This window comes from Euwallacea similis, chromosome 9 (assembly GCF_039881205.1).
Source record: "Euwallacea similis isolate ESF13 chromosome 9, ESF131.1, whole genome shotgun sequence".
Lineage (NCBI taxonomy): Eukaryota > Metazoa > Arthropoda > Insecta > Coleoptera > Curculionidae > Euwallacea > Euwallacea similis.
The window spans coordinates 3,274,026-3,298,922 of NC_089617.1; the positions used below are offsets into that span (position 1 = coordinate 3,274,026).

The window sequence follows — 24,897 nt, forward strand, 5'->3', positions numbered from 1 at the left end:
TTTGGAAATTATGAATGAAGGGGTCATTTGTTTGTTTGTGTAGTTTATAGACATATTATTACAGATAATTTGTAATCTTGGACGTTTAAATATTCATTTGCTGACATGCAGACTACCCTTTTTGACCCCAACTTCAAACACGCCCCTGGAAGCTATCCCCTAAGAAACAACAGATTAACCATATAAACGAAACAACCTTTTGGAATTAAAACGTATAAAATTCCAACGCAAATATAAGTTTACGAGATAATTGTGTCGTACCGTAAGGTTCAACCCTATTATTTTTCTTCAGCAGAGAGAGAACTGAGCTGGCGGACCGACGAGGGATAAAGCGGGGACTCTAATAGCACCTCCGGGAATTCACCCTAATAAAAGTGTAAATCCCAGAGTAATTCGAAGTGTTCATTGAAAATAAACAATTTTTCATCCCTCCTAATTGACAAAAATTATTCTAAAGCTCCGGACTGACGAGATCGTTTCCAGCGGGATAAAATGATTCACTCTATGGCAAGAACAATTATTATTCAGTTTATTGCACCTTTGGTCATGTCTGAAAAAATTATTGAAAACTGTCACCATGGAATCTTAATTCATCCACCTTTTTCATAGTGCCAGTATAAACAACTTATTGTGTAGATAATTCCAAAAAAAAAATCGAATGGCTATAGGTCTGGAGTGCATGGAGACCAACCTATTTCATTCCACTCCTTCTTTATCCAATTTCTATAAGTTATTTATGATAAAATGATGCAGTTCTCTAATCTCTTAAATTTATGACTATATTTCCTATGAAATACACTACTGAAGAAATTAATGAGAAGACATAGTCCAGACCCATAATTCCTGATAGATGCTCCGTGCCTTAAGAACTTTCGACGCCTGATTTAGGGCATTTGCAGTCGGAATCTTGACTTTTCACAGCTTACAGCTACTAATAACTCGCTTTTTTTAAACTCTTTTAAAAGTGTTTACTATCCGGAGCCGAATTAAGCCCGATAATTTTAAGTGTTTAAGTGTTTTACAGTGTGAAGTGTTAAATTGGAGTTTTATTCGGCCAATTAAAGCGCCGAAACGGTAGTCAAAACAAGGGGGAGCTAAGCTAATAAAACTAAATTGCTATGCATTTATCTTGAATTAATAAATCATTAATCCGTGGAGAGGACGGCGTTAGGTAGAGGCTATTCCGACGAAACTGAAGCTCAAGAAGTACGAAAAAAAATCGTTCATATCATCTCAAATTTATTAGAAGAAATTCTTGTACTTTATGTATAATTTACTTGCTGAACTACTACCATACTTTTAGGGACAATCGAATACAGTACAGCATATAACTTTATCTGGCAAATCACTTCCTTATACAGTAGGATTAGCCCTTATTTAAACGTTCCTTTGCAAGTTATACCCTTGATAGTTTCCTAGTCTTTGATATTTAGTTTAGGTACGATATTAAGTAAACTAAAAAACATAACAACACAAGTTTATTTCTTTTGCTAGCACCTCTTTTCAACATGAAAGGAAGCCTCCATCCACAGGTAAGCAATGTCCAGTGATCATGCTGGCTTGATCGCTGAGTAAGAAGACAACAGCATTTACTACATCGTCTACCTCTGCAAATCTGAAAAAAAACACTGATATTGTATGGATTTATGCAATTAAAAGTTCTAAACAAATATTAATAAAATAGTATACAAAAGTTGAGGTGCTGAAGACTGTAAACTCTGCTAAGAGATAGGACCTACATCAAGATTCAATTCCAGCATCAAGTCATACTGCTTAATATATCATTTTTGGACTAGTTTGCCCTATAAAGAAATCTTATAAAACATCAGGGTTAGCCCTAAACTCCATTTTTTGGTTGTCTCAACTTCACCAGTCATCAAGGTGAATAGACGATGTGGAACCAGTAATCTTGCTATCTCCCCCCATCACCAACAAACATAATAAATTTATCCTGATAGGGTGCATGGAGAATACTGATCCGAGGAGGATCCTGTGTCTTCTTCATTTGGTCCATTGGTGCCCCGATTAGAAAGCTTCAAAAAATGCTCAGTATTCAACTGAAATGATTCAGTATCAACCAGTTCCACAATCGGTAAAGCACGTCCTCCAGTTTTTTTAGCTGGTTTTCATTATGAAGAATTTCTTATCACTCGATCGCTCATCACCACTCGATAAATCTCAGTTTCATCTGGTGTGGGTGCTCCTACGAGGAACACCGTCAACATCCACCATAACAATAATTCGGTGTGCTGCGTGGTGATTGAACCTCGTCCCATAGGGCCTAATTATATTCGTTCCCTTTTCCGATATTCATACGCCAGAATGGTCGTTTTATCATGATTTTGCTTTCCAGCCAACTGCTCACCATATTTTTGATCATGTCTGGTTCCGATAAATTAAAGTGGGACCCAATATCAACTTGCTGAGAGTGAGATTTTGTCAATTAGGTTCATATTGGGTCAATTAATCGCAGGCAGAAATCTGCAATTTCAACGGCGAGGATGTTGAGCCTTCAGGAGAGTATCCTACCAGCGCCATCTGCCGAATCCTTATTGCTGCATCTCGACCAAAGCAAAACTTGCCGCACAAAGCCGACCTATACTATGACAGTGTTATCTACCATTGCCTGCGTTTAATGGAAATTTTGGCGGAGGTGCAGCAAAAAGGACTTGACAGATGGCTCTGGTGGGATATTTTCCTGCAGGCCCAATATATCTGTCGTTGAAACAGTGGATTTCTATTTGCGCTGGGTTGACTCAGGATAAACCGAATGAACGAAATGTAACAGGATCGAAACCGGTCTTTGAAGAATTTTAAAGGCGAAGCTATTGAAGTGGTGGTAACTTTAACAGGATTAACAAAATTTACCTTTGCAATGGTATCTTGGCCAGCATGGCATACCGAGCGGATGGATTAGACCAGGCCTGCCTCCCCAATGGAGTCAAAACCACTGTAGGATTCACACAATTAACTCGAATGTTCTTAGGCCCTAATTCCAGGGCCAAAGACCGGGTGAACGAATCAAGAGCCCCTTTCGAAGCCGAATATATCGTGTGGTTGAGAAGCCCAGCTTTGGAGGCTTGAGAAGAGATGGTAACTATGGAGCCTTGTGCCTTTCTGCTCAGCAAATCGCTCACTACAGCTTGAGTGATTGAGATGGTGCCTTTAACGTTTACATCAAACAATCTGCAATGGAAGTGTTTCAGGGAATGTTTGGGTTATAGCTATAATAATAAGCTGACTTTTGATATCCCTCTTCAGTTACATTCGTCAGTGGTAGTATCTCAACAAGTCCTGCGCAGTTCACCAGCATATCTACTGGGAGGTGCTGTTTTACGGCGGCATGGCTGGAAGTCCAATCTGAGAGGTCAATGACAGCAGTAATTATGGAAGAATGTTCAGACGCGAGAGAATCTAAAAAACTGCAATATTTTAGATACGTATTACTATCATTTATTTTCTACGCACAATAGTCATTATTTAATTCTGTAATAAGTACTAATTCAATAACAAAGTGTATTTTATCGTCTAAAATAAACTGAAGGTGATTGAAGAGGGATTACCCTATGATTGATATGTTGTTGGTGATGTTGATACAATGAATAAATGGAAATAGAGATGAGACTACATACTCAAATTTTCCTGGTTCTTATCCACGGCTACAACTGTGGCCCCATTTTGCACCAGGCGGAATACTATTCCTTTACCGATTCCTAAGATAATAACAATTTGATTAGGAGTGTAACCAGACAAAAAGTGAAATTTTTTGGTTTAGAGCATCATTCGGGCATTTAAAATTTTTTTTTAAATTTAATATTTTGCAAAATTGGCGGCATAATGCCTGAAGAAATTTAATGTGCTGAGTATAAAAGATAATTATTCTCGTTTACCTGATGCTGCTCCAGTAACCAAAACTCTCTTGTTCTCGAAGTTAATATTCATCTTTGAAAGCGTCAAGTACACTTTATAAGCACTCCGTGCAAAGTGAGGTACTTTTCCACATTATTGCCAAAAATCGAATATCTGGTGATGATCTGGAAAGCAGGCACTTCAAACATTTAGTTATAAACATCAACAAATCCTTAGATAAGCTTGTTTAATTAATGTCGAGAATATTGTCATCAATTGGCGTATCTGTTACGTACAAATTTTTGATTCGTAAGTATTTATTCATAAATTTTTCCTAATTCATAATAATTTCTTTGGAAAATTCCATTGGGCTAAATTTTGGTTTTTCCATAATAACTTGGAAACTAAAAATTAACTGGTAACATTGTTTTTAGTTCTTGAAAGAGTATTAAATTCGGCACATTTTTTCTAATTTTACCGACCCTGTAACTTTAACCGCTTAAGAAGTAGCAGTTGGATAACACATCGGATTTGGAATACTCTGTATATGTACCTAGCGTCATCATTGTCCAGAACTCCCGGTTTTCAGATACTTGGGAATTTATTTCCGGCAAAAATACTCACTTATTTCACTATTCATTCATTCATTCATTCATTCATTCATAACCGTCCCCTCAAACATATTTTGTTACATTAGAACTAAGGCAATTCGGTCATTTCAACTAGTCGATTTTCTGAAGTAATTTTTTTCATTGCTCTAGGCTCGTACTTCGATCTTTATTTTTAACTAATAATCATGATAATTTTCAAAATGAAACAATAGAAAAAGGTCTGATTTAAAATTTAAAAAAATTAAATGCTCTTGTAATTTTTTGACGCACCCGGTATATTTAGAATTATGTTCAGCCTACACTTCTGCCTTTGTGCTATAACTTTAACCGTCCTTCTGTCTCTGTGAGGTTTTGAGACAAATTCTCGCCAATAGAATTTTGGACGCTCTATATGTACTATAATTTTATATAAGTTTAAAATTTTTAGTTTCGATTCTCTTCAAATGGTAAATTAATGAAATTGTACTTCAAACTCGATTTCCATTTCGTGTCAGGGATATAAAGGGAATGCTCCAGTTGTTAAACATACGCATATTGATCGGCACAATTTAAAACTTTTGATAACCACTTGAGCACAAAATATCAAATCTGCACCTTTTCTCCTCTTCAGTTGAAAGATTTTTAATTGCTTTTTAAAATCTCCTTTCCTTGGTGCAAATATTTGAAGGCAATTCTACCTCGAGTAGTTTATTACATCTAACAGACCAGATCTGGGACCATGAGACCAACGCGAAATTTCAAATGTTTACTTTCAATCCTCTTTGAAATGTGAATTTTTACGATTACGCGTCAGATCATGTTTCGCTTACCGCGGACATGCGAAAAGAGAACTCGATAGTTCTTAAACATATTATGCAGAAAGCGTTTGATACTGCTGACAGGGCAGACCTAAAACTACTTGAAATATTTCAAGGAACCTCAGATAATTGAATTTGTCCTGCAGATTAGTTAAAATGAGTGTAAACTGAGACAGTCGTTTTTTCGCTTTACTAAACTGATCTATAAAACATTTTTTGCAATCTTTCATGTCCTTCTGTATGCAGATTCACGTCCATTTTCGCACATTTAAACTGGCAATGAATTTGGAAACCTGGAAAGATGTCACGCGAGTTGCGCTATCGTCAAAGAAGCTACGACACACAGGAGTACAACGATAAATCCATTTCGCATATAGCACTCATTGTCTGCATGCCGCGGTTCAGTTCAATTTAATTCATCCAGACGCCTTATCCAAATTTTAAATTGTAAAATCTTGCGAATTCAGATAGTTCTTCCGTAACCCCTTAAGTGTACAACACCAAAAGTTTGATAATTAAGTGAATAACGTGAACTAATAGGTCTCTGGACTTTATTGCCAGTCCTGCTTATCGATTCACAAACCGGCCGCATCTGGATTCTAGAATTTCTGGATCGATATAACAGGATGCCAGTAGAAACGTCGCTACCAGCAACGCGTGTGATTACACACATTGACGATTTAAATATATAGGTGAGTTGTATAGATTGCAGTAAAGTAGGATGGAATGACCTGCCTGAAGAAACATGAATATTTGAATATTATTATTTTCAGAAATGCTGCAAAAGGTCACGTTCTGGATAGGGTACATTTACAAGGAGCTAAAAATTCTCTCTTCTCAGGTGGCTCAAAAATAAAGGTAAGACCTAGATTACAGTGCAATAAACTGGAACAGCATGCCTGAAAACCACGAATGTTGGATAACTCATTTCCAGAAATGCAGCAAAAAGTCACGTTCTCGATCACGAAGAACTAAAATTCCCGTTTCTCAGCCCAGTCAGAATCCTCTGGAAAATGTCATAGTTTCCACTAAAACTGACTCGATTCTCAATAATGTGTGAAGAATCCACATGCCTAGTGTCCCCTTTAGAGCCAGCAGCAAATGGACCTAATGAAAACAGGCGTAAGTTGTTTAGTAAATCTATCCATTTTTACCATTGAAATATTCTGAAGACACCAGCCGCAACAATGGTAACAACGCACTCATGGGCTTCCACGAAGATGCCCTATCTCAAGCCACCATGGGCAAAGCCCAAATCATGTTGGTTGTGGTCTTGGGACTGGCATTGGCAGCTGATTGCATTGAGGTCAAGATCATCAGCTTCATTTTACCCGCAGCTGAGCTGCACTTGTGCATCGAAGAAAGGAAGAAGGGGTGGCTAGGTAAGAATGATGTTTTCCCCGATTCTTCGTCTATTTTGGAGCTCATAAACGACGCTCAAAGTAGTTTTGGTACTTGCAAGAAAAGTCGTTTTAGTAGAATATTTTATACTCGTAGTTTCCATAACTCTCCTGGCAATGGCATGTGGATCGTTTGCCTGGGGTATTCTAGCGGATCACATAGGGAGGAAAAAAGGGCTCGCCCTAGCGTTGATAGTAGCCATTATGTTCGCTGCTGCTGCTTCTGTGATGCCAACCTATGGAACATTCATGACTGCCAGGTGAGATGTGTTTAAAAGTTCTAGTTTGCATTCAGAAGAACCATGTCGTGGCCTAGAATCTATTCAAAATCTTAAAAATTCTGGAAATAAATTAACCGGTTTCTTGTCCTTCTAGGTTTGGCTCCGGCCTGGGAATATCCGGTGCCTTCCCAATAGCATTCAGCTTCATGACAGAGACTTCTTCCCGATCGTCCCGAGCAAAGTACACTGGAATGCTCCATTCCTTATGGCCCCTAGGGGCCGCTTATATTGCAATCGTATTCGAAATTGCTATGCCCACTTTAGGAGCTGACATCGTCAAGGACAACAAGGAACATTGGAGCTCTTGGCACCGGTAGAACCGGAATCCTCAATCAAAAACCATTTCTACACCAATAAAATTGCAGGTTTCTACTCTTGAGTGTTATTCCAGCGGCAGCGAGCATTGTGGGTTTGATATGGACTTCGGAGTCTCCAAGATATCTCTTAGAAGCCTCGAGGGAGGTTGAGGCTCTGGCAGTTTACCAGAGGCTGCACAAACTAAACAAAACAAAGACACAATATGGGCTTACGGAGCTTGAGCTCCCAGGAAGAAGCTCATATCCAGAACCAGCCTTGAGCAACACCAGAGGCGTGTTTGCTCATGGATTCGATTCTGTTAGTGTTTTTGAGGCGCTGCTGCTCTTATACTCACAAAGTTCGTTTCTATAGGTAATGCAAGTCTTTTACAAAATATTCTCCCCAATATACTTCAAGACCACAATAATACTGGCAATTCTGCACCTAATTTGTGGATTTGCCAGTATGGGAGTCTCAACATTCTCGACGTCCATGATTAAAGAGCTTAGAGAATGGGAATATCTGGAGCAAAAGAGATTTGTGGAGAATCAGAGCTTCTCTGGCTTCTACAATGACTCTTTAGAGAATGTTTTCTTTAAGGACTGCACATTTCATGACTGCGTTTTCAGTCAAATGAATCTGGTGCATGTGAATTTTTGGAATTGCACTATTCGTAAATCCAAATTTTTCAACGTGAAAACTTCAATCCTCTCCATAGAGAATTCTGTGGTTGCTGATTCTCAGTAAGTTTTTAAGTATTATAAGCTTTTTATGGTTGTCATTTTCCTTTTAAGGTTTATAGACACCGATTTAATGCCTCATCACTTCATCAACTGCCATTTGACCAACAACACCTTTCTTTCTCTTATTTCAAACTGCGCAGTCGACTTTGACTATAATATTTACTTGGATGACCTGCGCAGAGAAATCGAAATTGGGTGAGGACTTCATTTCAGCCATTAAACCGATTTTTCCACACTCTTTTTAGGTCAATTCTAATGGTACCAGTCTTATTAGGCACTGGACTAATTCTGGCAAAGAACCTGCTCTCCAGGAGTCGGATTTTAGTAGTACTATGGGCTGTTACCTGTCAGACCTCGTTGGGGATTCTCGTTTTTAATTACAACTTCTTGCTTTTTTCGGTAATAGCCCTGGCCTTGCAGCTGCTGTTAAACGCAGTTCTAACTGTGATCACTTTAGTGGTTTTAGAAGCTTATCCCTGCTATATCAGGTCTGTGCCTGAGGCGCTCTCCTTCCAGATTTTGATAAAAGTGTGTGTTTTAGGTGCTCTGCGCATGGTCTTATGCGCAGCCTCTACCACATAGCATCATTTTGCTCCATCCCCATTTACAGCATGTTGACAGGATCAGCTCTGATTTTTCCAGCTTTCGTCACCGCTTTTCCGTGTTTCGTTGCTGTGTTACTTTCGTTTAAAATAGAGGACAATAGTCAAGCTTTACTGTGAAAAATTCCTCTGCAGTGCTAGAGCTCACTACTGTGGTCGAGCTCTGCAGCAAGGGAAGCTGAAAATTTATATCTTCTAACACGTTTTACTGCAGCTGTGATAAGCTTTCACGTAAAAGTTGTTTTAGGAGGTTTTTAATGCTTAGTAAAAGATTGAAACTGCGGTGGAGTATCGTCAAATCCTTAGGTATAGGAGATCGCGAAAACGATAAATGTCCATGTTGATGTAGAGGTATTCTACGTTGTGTGTAGCATCGATGGATGTGCAATTTTATCATTTCAATTGTAGCTAGTTTGTTATTATTCCATTAAACTTAGTTATTTGCTAATTAACGATTTTATTCTTCATCGTAAGTTGCTGTTATCGAATGCTGATTTCGTACCCTTTTGATATCAGTGGGTGAACAATTACCACGACCTTATTTCCTCTCGTCTCATTACAACTCTATCATCAATTAATGTAAAACAGAATAAAACAATTGTAGAAGCAATTTATATTTACAAAAAAATCAAATAAAAAAAAGTATTTAAAAAAATTAAATAACAATATAATAATAATTTAAAAAAATAATAATAAAATAATAATAATAATAACATTCACAATGACAATTCTTTGACAACTGTCATTCCTCAGGGACTGAGACGACGAACCTTCAAAGTCTTTCATGTATATTTATATTATTATGCTGCAAGGACAATTCAGTGATTACACTGCTCATCAAGAAGGGACACTGTGGGAAGTAGGCCCAACAAGTCTATGAACATCGTCATACCCTCTTAACCTCTCTTTTTCTCTAACCTCACTTTTTCGTACTTCCCACTGCAGGTATGCTACAAACACATGCATCTTGGGTTGCTGTCAATTCAAAGACATTTAATATTATATGATATTGCTTTTTTGTTTCTTTTATATGTCTTCATCATAAATCACTAAAGCCGCACCTAAACACACTAACCCACGCCAATGTCTAGGAGGTACTACCGAAGGCCTGACGAGCAGCTGCTGGCTGCTACAGAATGCACTCACGCGCATGTTCATCGATTCATTCCCTTGGTTTCTTTCGTTTGCCGACTTGCCAGCCTGACTTCGTGCTCACAGACTTTCAAGTAAAAAGCTATGTCAGCCACATTCTAGCAAATTTCTCTAGTTTAAAAGAAGAATTATTAAATATTCTAAAATTTAATATTATGGGCGTTAAATTAAAGCTGATAGTGGCAGCAAGCGAAAACATGGGAATTGGTAAGAGCGGAACCTTGCCATGGCGGTTGAAGTAAGTAGCATTAGATAATTAGCCTTGATTAAGCACAGTCGCGGTAATGGTGTTATAAAGATTATCTCTCTGAAGTTCATTAAGCATCTAATTAGTCTAAACATGTTTATTGGTTAAAGCATAGTTTATTCTTGATATTATGGCGACCTTTGAAAATTTCATTCCTAAGTAGTCTGTGTACTTAGAAACGAGATGGCGTACTTTAGCAAAATGACTACTACTACGAAGCAGACAAGCTGTAAAAATGTAGTCATCATGGGCAGGAAAACATGGGATAGCATTCCGGGCAAATACAAGCCACTACCCGGCAGGATAAACTTCATTCTGAGCCGATCAAATTTAAACTTAGAGCAATTTCCAGACACGTTTGCCTTTAAGAGCTTTGATCAAGCCTATGAAACGCTCCAAGACTCAAAATTTCAGCAGAGCTATGAAGATGTGTGGGTGATCGGAGGATCTAGTTTGTATGAGGTCGTACCTGATTTTAGTTAGATATTCAAGAAGTTTTTTAAAACCATCTTTTGGTTTTTAAAGGAGGCCTTGGCTTCACCGTATTTCCAGAAGCTTTATTTAACCAAAATCCAGAAAAACTTTGATTGCGACACATTTCTCCCTATTGTTTTGGAAACCTTAAAAGAAGTCAGGTGTGTATGTTTAAATCTGTTATCATCATCAGTTTCCGAAAATGTTTTAACCGAATTTAAAAATTATCACATTTTAGTGAAGAAGACATTCCCCAGGGCCTTCAGGAGGAAAACGGCCTTCGGTATACTTACCACGTTTATGTCAAAGCTTAGTTGTTTGATGCTTGTTTTATGCTTCATTCATTTCTGTAATATACGAAACCTTACCTCTGTAAAATAACAAGGCACAGTGCTTCCTATCAAAATCACAGAGTTTCATTTTCAACAATGTGCCACAGACGAATTTTTGCTATTCTGCTATTCTGTCTGTTGACTAACCCACATATTCCCCATAAGCCGAAGCTGAAATGAACATTTAAGCGTGGCTTAAATTGACAGATATTTTCTATATGGAATTGTCCATTTAAGCCATGCGTCAAGTTATTCTTTGGCTTCTAGAGAATATGGGGGAAAAGAATCAGGAACCACCAATCGAGGCAGGAGCCAGGTCGATAATGGTTTCTGTTGCGTTGCGTTTGCTTTGGGAAAGAAGCTGAAGCAATAGATTACCAGCCTCCAGGTTACCTTAGGTATCTAGATGTAGATGAGGATTATGATTAAAATCAATAAAAAAATCGGGAAATATCAGAGTTGAAATCTAAAATAGTAGTAAAAGGGAGTTTAATGTTAACCAAGTACAAAAAATCTAATGCGAGCTGTGTTCAGAACATAGAAAAAATGTATTAGAAAAACGAAAAATAACAGAAGTGAAATGTATGGATTGAAAATATATAAAGTAATTAATTAAATCTATAGTAAGATAATTAATGTAATAATTTCAGAGTGGTCAGCATATTTTACATATTTTACGATCAAGACATTTTAACTTTCTTATTTTTCTCTTTTTTAATAATTTTTTCATAGTTTGTTATGTTATTTGTCAGTGCTATTCTCAGTTAGTTCTAACTAAGAACAGTGCGCAATTCCATCGCTATCGCAACCTCTACTTGTACGTTAGGTGTTACTTTCCAACGAAGTAAAAGAATCACTGAAAAAAATAGGTATAACAAAAATTCATATAATTTAAAGTTACATTTATTGTATAAAATTTAATTATACATGAAATTAAAAATAAACATTTTTAAAATTAGAAATTAAAAAAAAGTCAAATACAAAGACATACATGTTAAATACATGCATAGTCACTTTTATAAAACTGTCTCGATATTACATTTTAAAATATTTTAACTCTTATAAATATAATGTTGCTGCGTAGATATAACAAATGCCCAAAATAACATTACCATTAATTCTTCGAAATATTATATGTGCAACAAATGAAACAAAATTTGGGTTTTTCAGGAACAAAATTGGAGTTGGTGCATTGTGACACCATCAAACTAATCTCATACCTTCTCCCAAAAGGAGCCGGCGCGAAAAGAATGCCGTAAGGAACATATTACGATGCTGTGTGTAAAGTTCCGTCGGTCAGTCGGTCAATTGTAGGACGGATATCAAAAGTACAAAGCGGCGCAGTCATGTTATGAGTCAATGGGCCGATTCGAGTCCTCAAACACAAAAAAAAGTTGGGAAAGAGGCCTCACCGGAAAAAGATGAACGATTTGCCAATTCTGACGGTTCAAGGAAAAAAGACTACGAAAAATTGAAAAGAAGTCTGACAAGAATTTATTATTATTATTTTAAAATTATAAACTGACCTAATAAAAAATTTGACCGTTACGAGTTTTAAATGAACAAATTAGAATAGTAACGGAAAATATCAGAGCTCTTATAGTAATCGATAGACTGAAAAGAAGTAACCATAAGTTGTTAATTACCAACCAATGCCATAAGTTTAATCTTCGAAATCCTCAGACGGGAACGGGCTAGGGAAGTACTTATTACGATATTTCTCAATGCAACTTAAGTGAAGAACCATTTTCTCGTTCTCATCTTGGATCCAAAATTGACTTTTCTTGACTTTATTTAACATGTCGCAGAGTTCTTCCCTCGAATAAGCTAAAAAAGGATTATACGAAATGTAAGATAAATCGTCTAGAAACGAACGCAATTCTTCAATTTCTGTCTGATACACGTGAAACCTCTGTGGGTACTGTTCATCATTTGGTGTATTTTCGCAGCAGTCGCTTAACATATGAATCAACTCGCAGTAAATATTTTGAAACGCAATAATTCCTGTTTTGGAATGTAAAGTCTCATTGTAAAAATAAGCCGTTGCACCACATTTAAAGGACCCCTGTGAAGTTTTTTTGAATACTAAACGGATATAATTGTTCAGATCCAGATTATCTACGAGGATGAATGGTAAATACGATAAAACAACCTTCCAATCTTTTGTGCTAGCAACGCCGTAATGAAGAATCGTTTCGCCCACCTGATTCTCACTAGTTAAGACTTCCTGCAAGACATCCCTTTGGAAATATTTTTTTAATAAATTTATAACATCAACGTTATTAAATAGTGGATGAACCAGATGAAAGAAGAATGCACTTCTCAGGTCATTTCGTGTTAAATTAAATTTGAATTCCTCCATGCTCATGATTTTCCTGGCAAAATCCAGCATTTTCTCCGTGTTACCGAATTCACAAATATCATAAAAAATTGGGATACCCAATTTATTTTCTATGAACAGGATCTCTTTTGCCATATCATTTCCAAACAACTCCGGTATTCTAGTTAGGAATTCGATTTTTTTGTTCACCTCTCTCAAATCCATGGTGTGAAAAGCAGTACTTCCATTATTATCTAACTTAGACACGAGAGATTTAATGTCCAAGGGAGGAAATGCCTTCACTCTAGTCAAATACTGTAATAATATTTCGGTAGGGTGGTCGTCCAACAAAATTGCATGAAAAACGGTTTTGCTATCAGAGTCTAAAAGGAAAAGAACTTCGAAAACTATGGAAGGCTCATAGTGGTTGAAGAAGAAATTCAATAGAAGGCCGTATGCGTTATAACTATAGTAACGTATGTGAAACGGAGTAGTGTCAAATTCATCTGCTTTACAAAGTATTTCTCTCCCGGTATTAAAGGGAAAGCACTCTTTAAACATAGTAAACACACTTGTATTAATACAATTGTTTACCATAGCGACATAAAATACCGATTCGCCACTGATATTATATATTTGGAAGAGTTCTTGCAGCACCGGCCTACCAAAGTTTCCAAGAAGACATTTTGAAAATGGCCCTAGGGAATTTTCGCAACTGTGAATTGCCGTATGGAGAAATGTATTATTCGTCTGATCGACGAGAAGTAGGAATGGGGTCAAATCGCAGAAAATACCGTTTTCTTGCGCTCTGAGTTTCATCCAATTGAAAAATTGCTCTATATAATTCATTCGGTCTCTCGAAGCTGCAACGTGCAAAGGCCTGAAATTGAAGTTTGAACGAAGTCCTTCTATGCAGTTTAAAAGCAATTTAGTGTTCATTTGCTTAGAGTACATGGAGTATATGTAGTCTAAGAAATCGGTTATGTCCTGCCCCTCATAACACGTAAACGGGATGTTTAAGAGAGGGCATAAAGTATCGATATTGCAATAATCCATGGTCCCTGTGTATTGTCTAAAATTTACGTCTTTGTACGTGATTATTTGCACCATTATGTGGGAGATTGCCTGGAAAAGATGGAAATCGCATTCTGCCAGTTTTATCCAGCATACAATCTTATCAATCTTGTTAATAAAATTATCCCTATAATTTGCTACAGAATTCCTTTCAACGAATGTTTTGAAATGATCAGGCTCATTAGCTGCAATTGACAGGAACACATGCTTGAAAATGTTTCCGTTCCGTTGGTGGTAATTTTCTATCAAAGAAAAATGGCAATCTTTTTCTCTCTTTAAAATTAATTCTCTGAAGGACAATGTATCCACCAAATCACCATTTTCGTCTTTCCCGTTAACATATTTCAATATATTTTGATACCTGCGGTCAGTCAGCAGGCTGCAAAACAACGCTTGAATTTTCTCGTTATTTCGTTCTTCCATCAATTGGATTACTGCAAAGTACTCAGCAAAGCTTTTATGAGTAAACTGTATACGATGATCAGTTGCCACTACGAAGAATCCAATTCTAGCTATTTCTGCAAGTTCGCTCTGGTCAAGTTTAAATAGGCTACTTACCGAGTCTGGAAACAACGTTTCAAACGCCAAAGCTGCATGAATTTTACTTAAATTAGCAATGTCTCTCTGCCGCGCCGCATCAGCTGCAGGAACCCCAAAGGTGGAATGTGCCTTCTCCTTGTAGAATTTGCAGAATTTCATGTTGGCGAAGAGGTCATATAAAGAGGAGATGCTGTATATCGGAACGTTATAGTCTTCATGGCTGAAGACCACGTTTAAGACCATAAAGAAATGCAGGGGGTTGTCTAGAAATTCCGAATTTAAATTCAATCTTACACTTGAATCTTCGTGGAAGTGATGTACAAAAAGGTCGTCGCTGCCCAAATACCGATTAAACCTATCTGAATAGTAGAAGTCAATGTTGTGTCCATGCGTGTTAAACTTCTCCTTAAATTCCTCAAAATATTCCCTCTTCTGTGTGCTATTAAAGGGATTCAAATAGATCGCGACCACGCCAAAGGTTTCCTGCAAACTCTCAACTTCATGAAGTCTCGTGGTAACAAACATTTGTGTCACACTGCACCCCTGCAGGGCTTTCAGCAGCGTTAAAGTGTGATCTTTGTAGCTAGGACTAATCTCGTCAAATCCATCAAAAAGCATGATCACTTTAGGGTATTGGCTTCCATCTTCGTGCCTCATTAGGGCCCCTCTGAATAATCTCTTTTGCAGCGCTTCATCATCCGTGCCACTGCTAAGCAACATTTCCGTCACAAACTCGATTGCCTCATCTGTGTCTTCTACAGTGAAGTTTATATCTCCCAAGTTTAGTTTTCTTTCAGGAGACTGCCTGGGAGATGCAGCGTAGTTGTTAAGGTTCACTCGTTTGACCCATACTTCCGGGTACTTGGATTTCAAGAGTTTGCCAACGCTGGACATCATTAAGGATTTTCCAAGTCCCGGTTCTGCAGCTATAATTTTCACCTTGTTGTGAGCTAATTTATGTGACTCTACTAAATCACATTCTGTAATTTTGATGTAGCTCTTCCTTTCCTCGATGGTCGATTGGTTCAAGTCTATGCATAGAAGTTCTTCGTCACTGAAGTTCGCGTCTATGTCTACGAGGAATTTTTTTAGAGGTTCAGCAGTGCTTCCTGCAAATTGTTTGAATATCAATTGTACTCCCGTATATTCTAACCAGAAAGCCTTGATCTTTGTTATATCGCAATTTTCCAGAATTTCTTCGAAAGACGTTGACTCCTGCAGAAATTTTATTCCCGTGTTCAGTTCATCATAATTAAATAGAGATTTATCGTCAACTTTAATGCCCAAGTTCTGTAAGTCATTTAATGTAGCGTTCGATATAACAATGCAGTTAGACGATAGAACACTTTTGTCTTTCAGAATGGCCACTTCAACAATCTGAGGCTTTAATGTCCGGCTAATGTAAAATTCGCTTTCCTCTAATTGATTGGAATCGTCCAGTCTTACTTCAAGGCCTTTCAGCAACTTCAGTAGCGTTTTGTTGTCAATGATTGAACTGGCTGCGATATCATTTCTCACTAGTGTATTTAAAGTCGTACTGTTGCCCTGGAAATAAATGCGCTTTTGCAGCAACGACTCTCTTGATGCTCCATCAAGGACGTCAAACTTGCTATTATCGCAAAATTTCTCAACGTTTATATTATATCTTGAGCTTGCCAAATTCTGTTTGAAGACCTGTTCAATTTTATTGTCATATGAACCCACTAAAATCACTTTCTTGAAAACTTTCCAATTGAGATTTTTGGACCTTTTCAAAATTTCCAACAATTTTACACAGATTTCAGTTATAACGCGTTCATTACACTCACTTCCTAACTCACAGTTGAGAACCAACAGTATGAAAGTCGTTTTGCTTTGAAAAGAAGTAAGAACGAGATCACGCGCCTTTTCAAGCTCAAGCAGCCTTGAAATAGGTAAAATTATTTTGCTGTCTTTGTAATCCATGTTGTCTTGAATGTATTGATTAATTCTAATACAGCTTAATAAAGGGGAGTCAGTAGTGAGGAATAATATTTGGGAAGTCTTGCTGGTCATAAATGCATTTAATTCTGAAGGAAAAGTGCTGAATTGAGCGCTTAACGCTCCGAGTTCTTCCGCGTAAACTTCTGAGAGTCCAAGAGTCATGAAATTACCAATTTTGTTTCCAATTATATTTAGAAACTCCTTGCCATTTTGAATGTACAAATAGTTACTTTTTTTATCTTTATAATTAGCAAACCAGGTTAGCATCTTGTCTTGAAAACTATTGGTGGCTAATTCAGAGTCCAATAAACTAAAATATTTTCCCAGTTTATCGCTAATAATTTCCTTTACTTCAAATCTGTTAAGATATCTAGCAACCAGCCTAAATTTATCAACAAAATCTCCTAAAAGTTTGTCGTCAAGATTTCCTAAACGTTTAGAATATTTTGATTTTTGGTATTTAAATACTTCACGAATTTGCTCTTTGGCATTAGCATTTAATTTAAATTTGGCCATCTCATAGTCACTAAAATACAATATTTCATCATTCGCAAAAGTGTCATCCCTATCAAAATACTGACTTTCATCATTCTCATCAAGGTAAGTGTTAGTGCAAAGAGTGAATTCGTCTAGCAAGGCTCCTTTAAAAAAGTCGTTAACATACATTTTACAGAATGACTCGAAATATTCATGAAGCCAAAATTTCATTTGTTTTTTCTTTTCTTTGCTGAATAATTCAGTAGCGCGAATCCGAGTTTTCTCTTGCACATACAATAAATGCTTCGCTTGCAAGAACCTCCAATGGTACACCATTTCCGGTCTTTTCAAATATCGTAGAACAACATCATCAAATTTTTCTGCCTCATTCATTTCGGTAGCTAAAGACACGTCGTCGTAAATTTGCACTGCCTTATGGAGAAAAAGCATCAGTAACTGCAGCTGGTAAATGTCCCCATGTATGTTCAGTTTCAGGCCAGATGAAAAATATACTAGGTTTTTTTGGTAATTGTCTTCATCCATATCAAAAGAAGCCGCAAACGTAGGTGTTGCTAATGAGTCAGTACTGAAGTCTGAAGCACAAGATAGCCCTGAACATGAGGCATTATCATCATTCCCCAATAATTGAAAAATTTTTGCCCACTCAGTACCACCTAATTGAAACAGTCTCATATAAATAACTACTAGGTGGGCTGTTATACCCCACACCCCAAAATAACCCATTTGGCACCTATTCCCACCCCATATTTCCTTTACCCCCAGGTATCTACCTAGCCCTCAATCACCGCCAAAAACCCACCGCATAAATCTTTTCGTCTCACCCAAACCATTGGAAAAACTTAAGCAAAGGCATCAAAAACCTTCTCAAACCCCAAATTCCTACCTGGGGAAAATTAAAGAAATTTATTCCGAAATTTTTTTTATTTCCCCAAAAAAATTACTTTGCACAACATATGACGAGTTGGAAGACGTTTAAGTGCATCTTTTGTTAATACGGATGCTTTCAGCATCCTATAAGGCGCTTTGCACCCGTTAATACGGACTCGAAGAATGGACACAGCGCGAAGCGCCCTGTGTCCAAAGGGAGACTTCAGTTTCCGTTTTCTAATATAGAGCGCTTTGCACCCATAGAAAAGTTATTACTCTAATGTAAGCAACTGAATGTAACGGTTTTTCTTACATTGTTATACTTTATACTAAGAAATATGAATATCATTTATGTTTATTATTATTGTACTTACATCTCAATTCCAAACCTTGTAAGAATTTATAACTTTGCATACTATTTTATAAAGGTAGTAAGTAGATTTAAATGAATTATATTTTAATTATATTTTATTTATCTGCTATAAAACATTAATTTAGTAAATAAGATCAATTAATCACACTTGTTCATCAGAACTATTTAGTATACTTTCACCACTTGATTCGGAGGTACTCGGGGGTGTAGGCATAATATCCTCCCTGAAGCAACATTAAATAATTAGTGAGGACATTTCGTACAAAAAGTCAGAATAGAGTCTTTACAAGTATTATACTATAAAATACTACAATCACATTGTCTTATCAGCTTAAAAGAATTTATAGTTCTTTTAAAACGACCTTATAGTCATTTTCGTTTATAAACGAAAGTACACGTTTTTCGTTTCTGTAAGTTATTATGATAGAATTTGTTCTTTCGTTAAATGTAAATCCATTGATATTTTCAGATAATATTGTGTACTGCAACGTGGAATTTCTTACTGAAAATATAATTCGTCTTGCTCCTTCCGTTGTTATATATTTACAATTAGTATTAGGTCGTGTAGTATGAAATGAGTAGAATTGAATTGAAACTTTAGTCATTTTTTTTTCATATGAAATGTTTTTATTGTCAATCGAAATATGCACCACCATTATCAATACACTTCTGCCATTTAACGGGAAGTTCATTGATTCCCCTGCCGTAAAAGCCTGCAGGCCGGGAGTCGATAAACTCTTGGAAGGCAGCTTTGACAGCCTCGTCAGAGTTGAATGTTTTCCCTACCAAGAAGTTATCCAAATTTTGAAAGAAGTGGTAATCAGTGGGTGCTAAGTCGGGTGAATACGGTGGATGACGAAGAGTTTCCAATTCCAACTCCTGTAGCTTGGCCAAGGTGACTTGTGCGGTGTGTGGCCGAGCGTTGTCGTGCAACAATAGCGGTGCGCTCCAATTGACTAATCTTGGCTGCTTAACCGTCAGTTGCCTCATCATTTCGGTCAGTTGTCGGCAGTAGACATCAGCCGTAATCGATTCACCAGGTTTCATGAAGCTGTGATGGATGACACCTGCGTTGGACCACCAAACGGACACCATAAGCTTCTTTTGATGAAGATTTTTTTTTCGCACAATGTTTTGGTGGTTCATCTTGATCCAACCACTGCGATGAACGTCTGGTATTGTCATATAGGATCCATTTCTCATCACAAGTAACAATCCGATTCAAAAATGGATCGTTATTATACCGGCACAACAAAGAAACACAAGCTTCGAGACGTCGTTCTTTCTATATGTCGCTCAACTAATGCGGTACCCACTTGTCCAGCTTTTTCACCTTACCAATTTCAGCCAAATGAGTCAATATTGTTTTTTTGGTTACACTGAATACTAACGATAATTCGCTTGCACTTTGACGTGGATTCGCTTCCACCACGGCTTTCAGATAATCGTTATCCACTTGAGTTTCAGGTCGTCCACGTGGTTCATTTGTTAGGTCAAAATTGCCAGAACGAAATTTCATGAACCAACAAGATACTGTTTGCTGTGAAGTGACTTCAGTACCAAACACATCATTAATATTGCGAGCCGTCTGAGCTGTTGTGGTTCCACGGTGGAACTCATATTTCATTAACACACGAATTTCACTATTTTGCATGGCTGCACAAACATTTTTATAAAAATAAAAGTTTTCAATAATTTTTAACACTTTAAACTCTGATCGAAAGAGGAAGAATGTGCCTTTTCCACATAAAAAAGTCAAGTCCAAATATAGATTTAGAGTGAAGTTATTCGCAGTTGAATGTGGCATTTCAAGAATCTACTCATTTCATACTACACGACCTAATATTGTAATATGTGACATTGTTCCCTTCTTCCGATATTTCTAATTTGAATTGAACAACCGTTTTAACTCGTTTTTGTCACTGGAACTGCTTCCACTCTTGGATAATAGCTTCGATTGAAAATGAAAAAATTATTTTGTCTTCAAAACGTGTTCGTTATCGTTATACGTACATTTTGTCATAATGATAAAAATATCACATACAAATATCAAAAAGTGAAGTCATTCAAGGTCTATTGTCTAATGTTAAATGTCAAAATAAGCGCTCGTGTAGTGTTGGTTAGAGTTTGATGCAGGAAACTGTAATGTAGGGATGTTATTCATATGTAGTCTATCTTTGTAATAAGATCGCCATGTTGAAAATTTATGTAAAAAGTTAGAAGAATGAATAAAGGAGTATTTTTAATGAATTAATTATAAATATATTGGAATACTTTTTATTATTTTATTAACATTCTTCCTAGAAACACATACTTTTGTAATTATAATAAGCAATTGTTTAATGTTATACAGTGCAATGTGCAAAACATTTAAAATTCTTAGTTTGTCCTTTTATTGTGCAGATTTGATGTTTAGTTACATACAAACACATTTGTGGTTTGGTTTTTAAATTTTTAATTGTTTTCTCAACTTGTTTTTTGGTTAAATTACCATTTTGATATTTATCATTCAAATTGTATATAAATTTTTCAGGTGCCTGTTCATTTTCTGATTGATGATCACACGATACCTTCGACATCTTGTATCCACAAGATCGATATCCATCAAAGGTATCATTATTCGCATTCGTAACCTCATTATCTGACTGTTTTAACAGCCTCAATTGCTCGCTTTGTCTGCTTTTCATTATGTCTTCGTTACTTTTAATTACAGTGCCATTATAATCACACTGTGTGTGCGCTTCAGTATTCGTACTAGTACGCATTTGTTGCATTTGAGTAGTAACGTTTTCAAGTTCCTCTTTCAATTTTATTACAGGATCTTTTAGTCCACATTTTTTCATCATATATTCATATATCGGTTTAATTTAATTATAGATTCGCAACACATTCGCTCTAGAAGTGTTATACTTACGTCCTATTTCTGTTATAGAACACTTTTCGTACTCAACTAGTTCGTAAATTGCTAATTTTTGTTCAGGATTCATTTTAATATTTATTTATTAATATTAAAATAAAATTTTAATAACATTGACGGAACACTGACAATATAATCGTGTAACGTAAGTGTAACCAGGGCCGGATTTTCCTATAGGCTAAGTAGGCTACAGCCTAGGGCCCCAAGATCAAGAGGGGCCTACATTCAAATTGTAAGCAATCAGCGGCGTAACTAGGGGTGCAAAAACTCGCAATGTGGGGGGCCAACAAGCTCTAGGGGGCCCCTTTAGATAAGAACGTATTATGTGAGGGGAGCTTAACTGAAATTTTTTGAAAGTGAAGACCTTTTTTTTTTGCTAATTTTGGATAAGCCTCGCAATGATAATAAAAGTTGTGAAAGTGATAAGTTTTCGAATTCAATTGTGAATCGCAGAATAAAACCGGAATGTTTTTTCTCGTGTGTTTTCGCAGGATTTCGAAAAAATCATTGAGCTATGCTTAACTAAGTTCGCGCTTGGCGTGAACTGTTACATTCAATTGCCTACATTAGAGAAATAATTTCTTACGGATGCCGAAGACACTTCGGCATCCTATTAGGATTCTTCGAGTCCGTATTAACGGGTGCAAAGCGCCCTATAGGATGCCCAGGGCATCCGTATTAACAAAAGATGCACCTAAACGTCTTCTTCCAACTCATCATATGTTGTGCAAAGTAATTTTTTTGGGGAAATAAAAAAAGTTTCGGAATAAATTTCTTTAATTTTCCCCAGGTAGGAATTTGGGGTTTGAGAAGGTTTTTGATGCCTTTGCTTAAGTTTTTCCAATGGTTTGGGTGAGACGAAAAGATTTATGCGGTGGGTTTTTGGCGGTGATTGAGGGCTAGGTAGATACCTGGGGGTAAAGGAAATATGGGGTGGGAATAGGTGCCAAATGGGTTATTTTGGGGTGTGGGGTATAACAGCCCACCTAGTAGTTAAATATCTAACAGAATTTGCCCCTGGCTATTCTTGCTACGGACGTCGGCACCATTTTTCGTCAGGAATTCAATGATCTTGGTATTATTATTACCTTTTTCCTTCTTCCTTCGTTTAATTGCGAGGTGCAGCAGGGAATCTCCATCACCACCCATATCTGTTATATTAACGATTTCTGTGATAGGCACGTTTCGTTTACGACATAACTTCTGCAGTGCTTTCAACTGGCCTCGATTAACTGCATCTCTAAGTTGGCGCTTAAATTGACTTTCATCTGAGGATGACTCGTCACTTGATACATCTACATCCTGAAATATGAGTTGAAATTAATGTAACTTGTATTTACTCAAAAAACGCCATAATATATAAGTCTAAAACATTATGAAACAATGTTGAAGGAAAGCTTTGTCTCGATTTATACTCGCGCTCCAACTCGGATGACTCGAATGGTCTTGCAACATCAGATACCTCCAGATTCATGGTAGTTGTGCCCCTATCTCAAAACTTTCAATAAAGTTCCAAATTTTTTAGGAGTGCTCTTCGAATACATTTATTGATTTAGGTTCAGCTTAGGCCAAGACACCAGCTATTGGAAATCGGATGACTAGAAGACGTATCCACCCAAAACCAACCAAAAATAAGCAACATTTGATAAATCATCTCCCGACAACAAATTCCCTGAATCGAGAAATTATCTATTCGCGGCTAACTAGTGCTAACTGTTTTTGGCTGTAATTCCAGATCCACTCATAAGGGTGGGGGACGCACTTCTCCCACCAACAAGACATTCTTTCCTCGGGATAATGAAAAAAAGAACCTGATAGTCTTCCTGTTTTCTTAACTTTATTATTCTTAATCGGCAACCCACAAGGGATATGGCCGGCAAAGAAAGAAGCGTTCAGGAGGGCCAAACTTCAAGCCAAGACTCAAGAAGAAGCACCGATTCACAATTATTTACTGGAAAGAGTAAAAAGGAGGCGAATTTTCGAAAATCGGTAGTTTCAAAAACTTGCAAGTCTTCTTTCAGCTATCTTCGTATTTTCTTTTTCTTCAGACACCTGAACAGTGCAATAACTCAATATGCACAGTTTACATTTATATATCACACAATATACTTATAGAAAGATCTACGGCATTTTTCTACAGAAGCATTCAAAAACACTAAAATGTTGCTCAATAACGTTGATCTTCTAGAAGTCGCTTTAAATATAAAATATACGCCTGTAAATAAAATTAATGAGTATTTAGATAACAACTCAAATATTTAATAAGCGGTTTAAAGGCTACGAAATTAATCTATCGGCTCATTTCGGCAACAGTAGCAACATGCACGAAATGAATTGGGTATTCCCCGACATCGGGTCCGGAGTTCACAGTATAGCCGTATTTTTCGTTCTGCTTTTCGACATGAATTATATGAGAAGAGGATTCAAGTACTCACAGTTTAATATACAATGTTTTAAACAGAGCTTAAAACTCTAGAGACCTGATAGAAATACGATAATTCTTTAATATTTAAGCAACGCCCTAGCACATACCATTTTGATAACAGATATTTCAATTCGTAACACTAACAAAATGGGTACTGAATTACTACGTCCTTGCTGTACGCTATATGATTGATTTTATTACTTGACGATTAGAGATAAGATTTAAATAATCTTAATTGACTTATATATATATTTTTCACATGTTAATTGTTATAATATTAAATTGAGACGTTCCTAGCATGCAGTGACAAAATTATAATTTATAATTTCCGTAAATTACACCCTCATTTACCAAGTTTTGCTGCTGCTTTTATACTAGGGAACTTATACTATTTTCAAATTCAAGCGCCCTTCCCGCAAAACAGTGATCTTTATTTAGTTATACACAGTGCGACCCACATAAAGTTAGTAGAGTTACTTCAAATATGTATGAACGAACGGCATTATGTATTACTCATAGTGGCGGTCATTTTGAACATTTTATGTAATTTTCTCTCCTCGTATTAATTTCTTTGTTAATTAATGTTAGTTAATGTTAAAGTTTGTGTTATTAATTTTCAAAAATACATTTGATAATTTTTTTCATTACTTATTTAAAAGTTGTATTATTGGCCACTTGACTTATGTGTCAAAGACAGTCAGTAACTTGGTAACCAATTATGACCTTGACAAATCCAGTGCTACTTGATTTTTTCATCAAATATTTAAATATTTTAATTTTTATTGTAAAATAGTTCAGAAAACCCTTGTGTTGCACCTCGCCGAAACGGAAATCTTTCGTGTTTTTCAAAAATGCGAAAATCCAATATGGCGTCCATAAGAAAATCGAAGGTTAGTATTATTTTCACGTAAACTAGTAGGTCTAGGATATTTTTGACCTTTCCATATTGAAGACACTGACGGAAAATATAGAACACCCAAGTTTCAAAATGATTGTATGAAAAATAAATAAGTTATAGACAAAAAAAGAAAATCGACATTTTTGGTATTTCGTTGATATCTTAGTAATTACATAAGATATTCCAATTTTGCTTTCAGCTTTTTGCAGAGCATAAAAATACAAAACTTTTTTCCATT

The 24,897-nt window shown here is 36.6% G+C and overlaps 4 protein-coding genes across 7 annotated transcripts; 2 read left to right on the forward strand and 2 right to left on the reverse strand.

Moving 5' to 3' along the window:
• Positions 1 to 1,468: 1,468 nt before the first annotated feature.
• LOC136410788 (L-xylulose reductase-like) lies at positions 1,469 to 4,019 on the reverse strand. The gene is made up of 5 exons (XM_066393117.1): positions 3,891 to 4,019; positions 3,633 to 3,713; positions 3,243 to 3,414; positions 2,869 to 3,186; positions 1,469 to 1,615 (listed from the first exon to the last, which is right to left on the reverse strand). The coding sequence occupies exons 1-5, from the start codon at positions 3,940 to 3,942 to the stop codon at positions 1,504 to 1,506; spliced, it is 735 nt and encodes a 244-aa protein (XP_066249214.1). The 5' UTR covers positions 3,943 to 4,019; the 3' UTR covers positions 1,469 to 1,503.
• Positions 4,020 to 5,651: 1,632 nt separating this feature from the next.
• LOC136410952 (synaptic vesicle glycoprotein 2B-like) lies at positions 5,652 to 8,943 on the forward strand. Of its 3 annotated transcripts, XM_066393332.1 has the most exons (11): positions 5,652 to 5,949; positions 6,031 to 6,115; positions 6,192 to 6,379; positions 6,430 to 6,639; positions 6,755 to 6,917; positions 7,033 to 7,251; positions 7,304 to 7,553; positions 7,608 to 7,978; positions 8,030 to 8,173; positions 8,224 to 8,466; positions 8,520 to 8,943. In XM_066393332.1, the coding sequence occupies exons 3-11, from the start codon at positions 6,310 to 6,312 to the stop codon at positions 8,698 to 8,700; spliced, it is 1,851 nt and encodes a 616-aa protein (XP_066249429.1). In that variant the 5' UTR covers positions 5,652 to 5,949; positions 6,031 to 6,115; positions 6,192 to 6,309; the 3' UTR covers positions 8,701 to 8,943. The 3 variants fall into 3 exon arrangements, with proteins under 3 accessions (XP_066249429.1, XP_066249430.1, XP_066249431.1); XM_066393333.1 differs by lacking the exon at positions 5,652 to 5,949 and having other exon boundaries at positions 5,978 to 6,115; XM_066393334.1 differs by lacking the exons at positions 5,652 to 5,949; positions 6,031 to 6,115 and having other exon boundaries at positions 6,271 to 6,379; positions 6,437 to 6,639; positions 8,520 to 8,941.
• An 889-nt stretch (positions 8,944 to 9,832) lies between these two features.
• Dhfr (dihydrofolate reductase) lies at positions 9,833 to 10,832 on the forward strand. 2 transcript variants are annotated; one of them, XM_066393589.1, is made up of 4 exons: positions 9,833 to 9,970; positions 10,156 to 10,441; positions 10,505 to 10,614; positions 10,692 to 10,832. In XM_066393589.1, the coding sequence occupies exons 1-4, from the start codon at positions 9,888 to 9,890 to the stop codon at positions 10,765 to 10,767; spliced, it is 555 nt and encodes a 184-aa protein (XP_066249686.1). In that variant the 5' UTR covers positions 9,833 to 9,887; the 3' UTR covers positions 10,768 to 10,832. The 2 variants fall into 2 exon arrangements, with proteins under 2 accessions (XP_066249686.1, XP_066249687.1); XM_066393590.1 differs by having other exon boundaries at positions 9,839 to 9,970; positions 10,143 to 10,441.
• A 970-nt stretch (positions 10,833 to 11,802) lies between these two features.
• LOC136411016 (uncharacterized) lies at positions 11,803 to 23,925 on the reverse strand. The gene is made up of 3 exons (XM_066393422.1): positions 23,869 to 23,925; positions 22,425 to 22,638; positions 11,803 to 17,832 (listed from the first exon to the last, which is right to left on the reverse strand). Exons 1-3 carry the CDS (start codon positions 23,869 to 23,871, stop codon positions 12,449 to 12,451), a joined length of 5,601 nt encoding a protein of 1,866 aa, XP_066249519.1. The 5' UTR covers positions 23,872 to 23,925; the 3' UTR covers positions 11,803 to 12,448.
• Positions 23,926 to 24,897: the final 972 nt, after the last annotated feature.

Coding starts and splice junctions, on each gene's coding strand:
- Dhfr (XM_066393589.1), top strand. CDS start 9,888: ATGGGCGTTAAATTAAAGCTGATAGTGGCAGCAAGCGAAAACATGGGA. Junction 9,971..10,155: donor ACCTTGCCATGGCGGTTGAA/GTAAGTAGCATT, acceptor CTGTGTACTTAG/AAACGAGATGGCGTACTTTA. Junction 10,442..10,504: donor GAGGATCTAGTTTGTATGAG/GTCGTACCTGAT, acceptor TGGTTTTTAAAG/GAGGCCTTGGCTTCACCGTA.
- LOC136410788 (XM_066393117.1), bottom strand. CDS start 3,942: ATGAATATTAACTTCGAGAACAAGAGAGTTTTGGTTACTGGAGCAGCA. Junction 3,415..3,632: donor TAAGAACCAGGAAAATTTGA/GTATGTAGTCTC, acceptor GCAGTTTTTTAG/ATTCTCTCGCGTCTGAACAT. Junction 3,187..3,242: donor ACTGAAGAGGGATATCAAAA/GTCAGCTTATTA, acceptor CTTCCATTGCAG/ATTGTTTGATGTAAACGTTA.
- LOC136410952 (XM_066393332.1), top strand. CDS start 6,310: ATGTGTGAAGAATCCACATGCCTAGTGTCCCCTTTAGAGCCAGCAGCA. Junction 6,640..6,754: donor AAGGAAGAAGGGGTGGCTAG/GTAAGAATGATG, acceptor TTATACTCGTAG/TTTCCATAACTCTCCTGGCA. Junction 7,252..7,303: donor CATTGGAGCTCTTGGCACCG/GTAGAACCGGAA, acceptor ATAAAATTGCAG/GTTTCTACTCTTGAGTGTTA.
- LOC136411016 (XM_066393422.1), bottom strand. Junction 17,833..22,424: donor ACGAAGGAAGAAGGAAAAAG/GTAATAATAATA, acceptor TGTTTCAATTAG/GTGGTACTGAGTGGGCAAAA.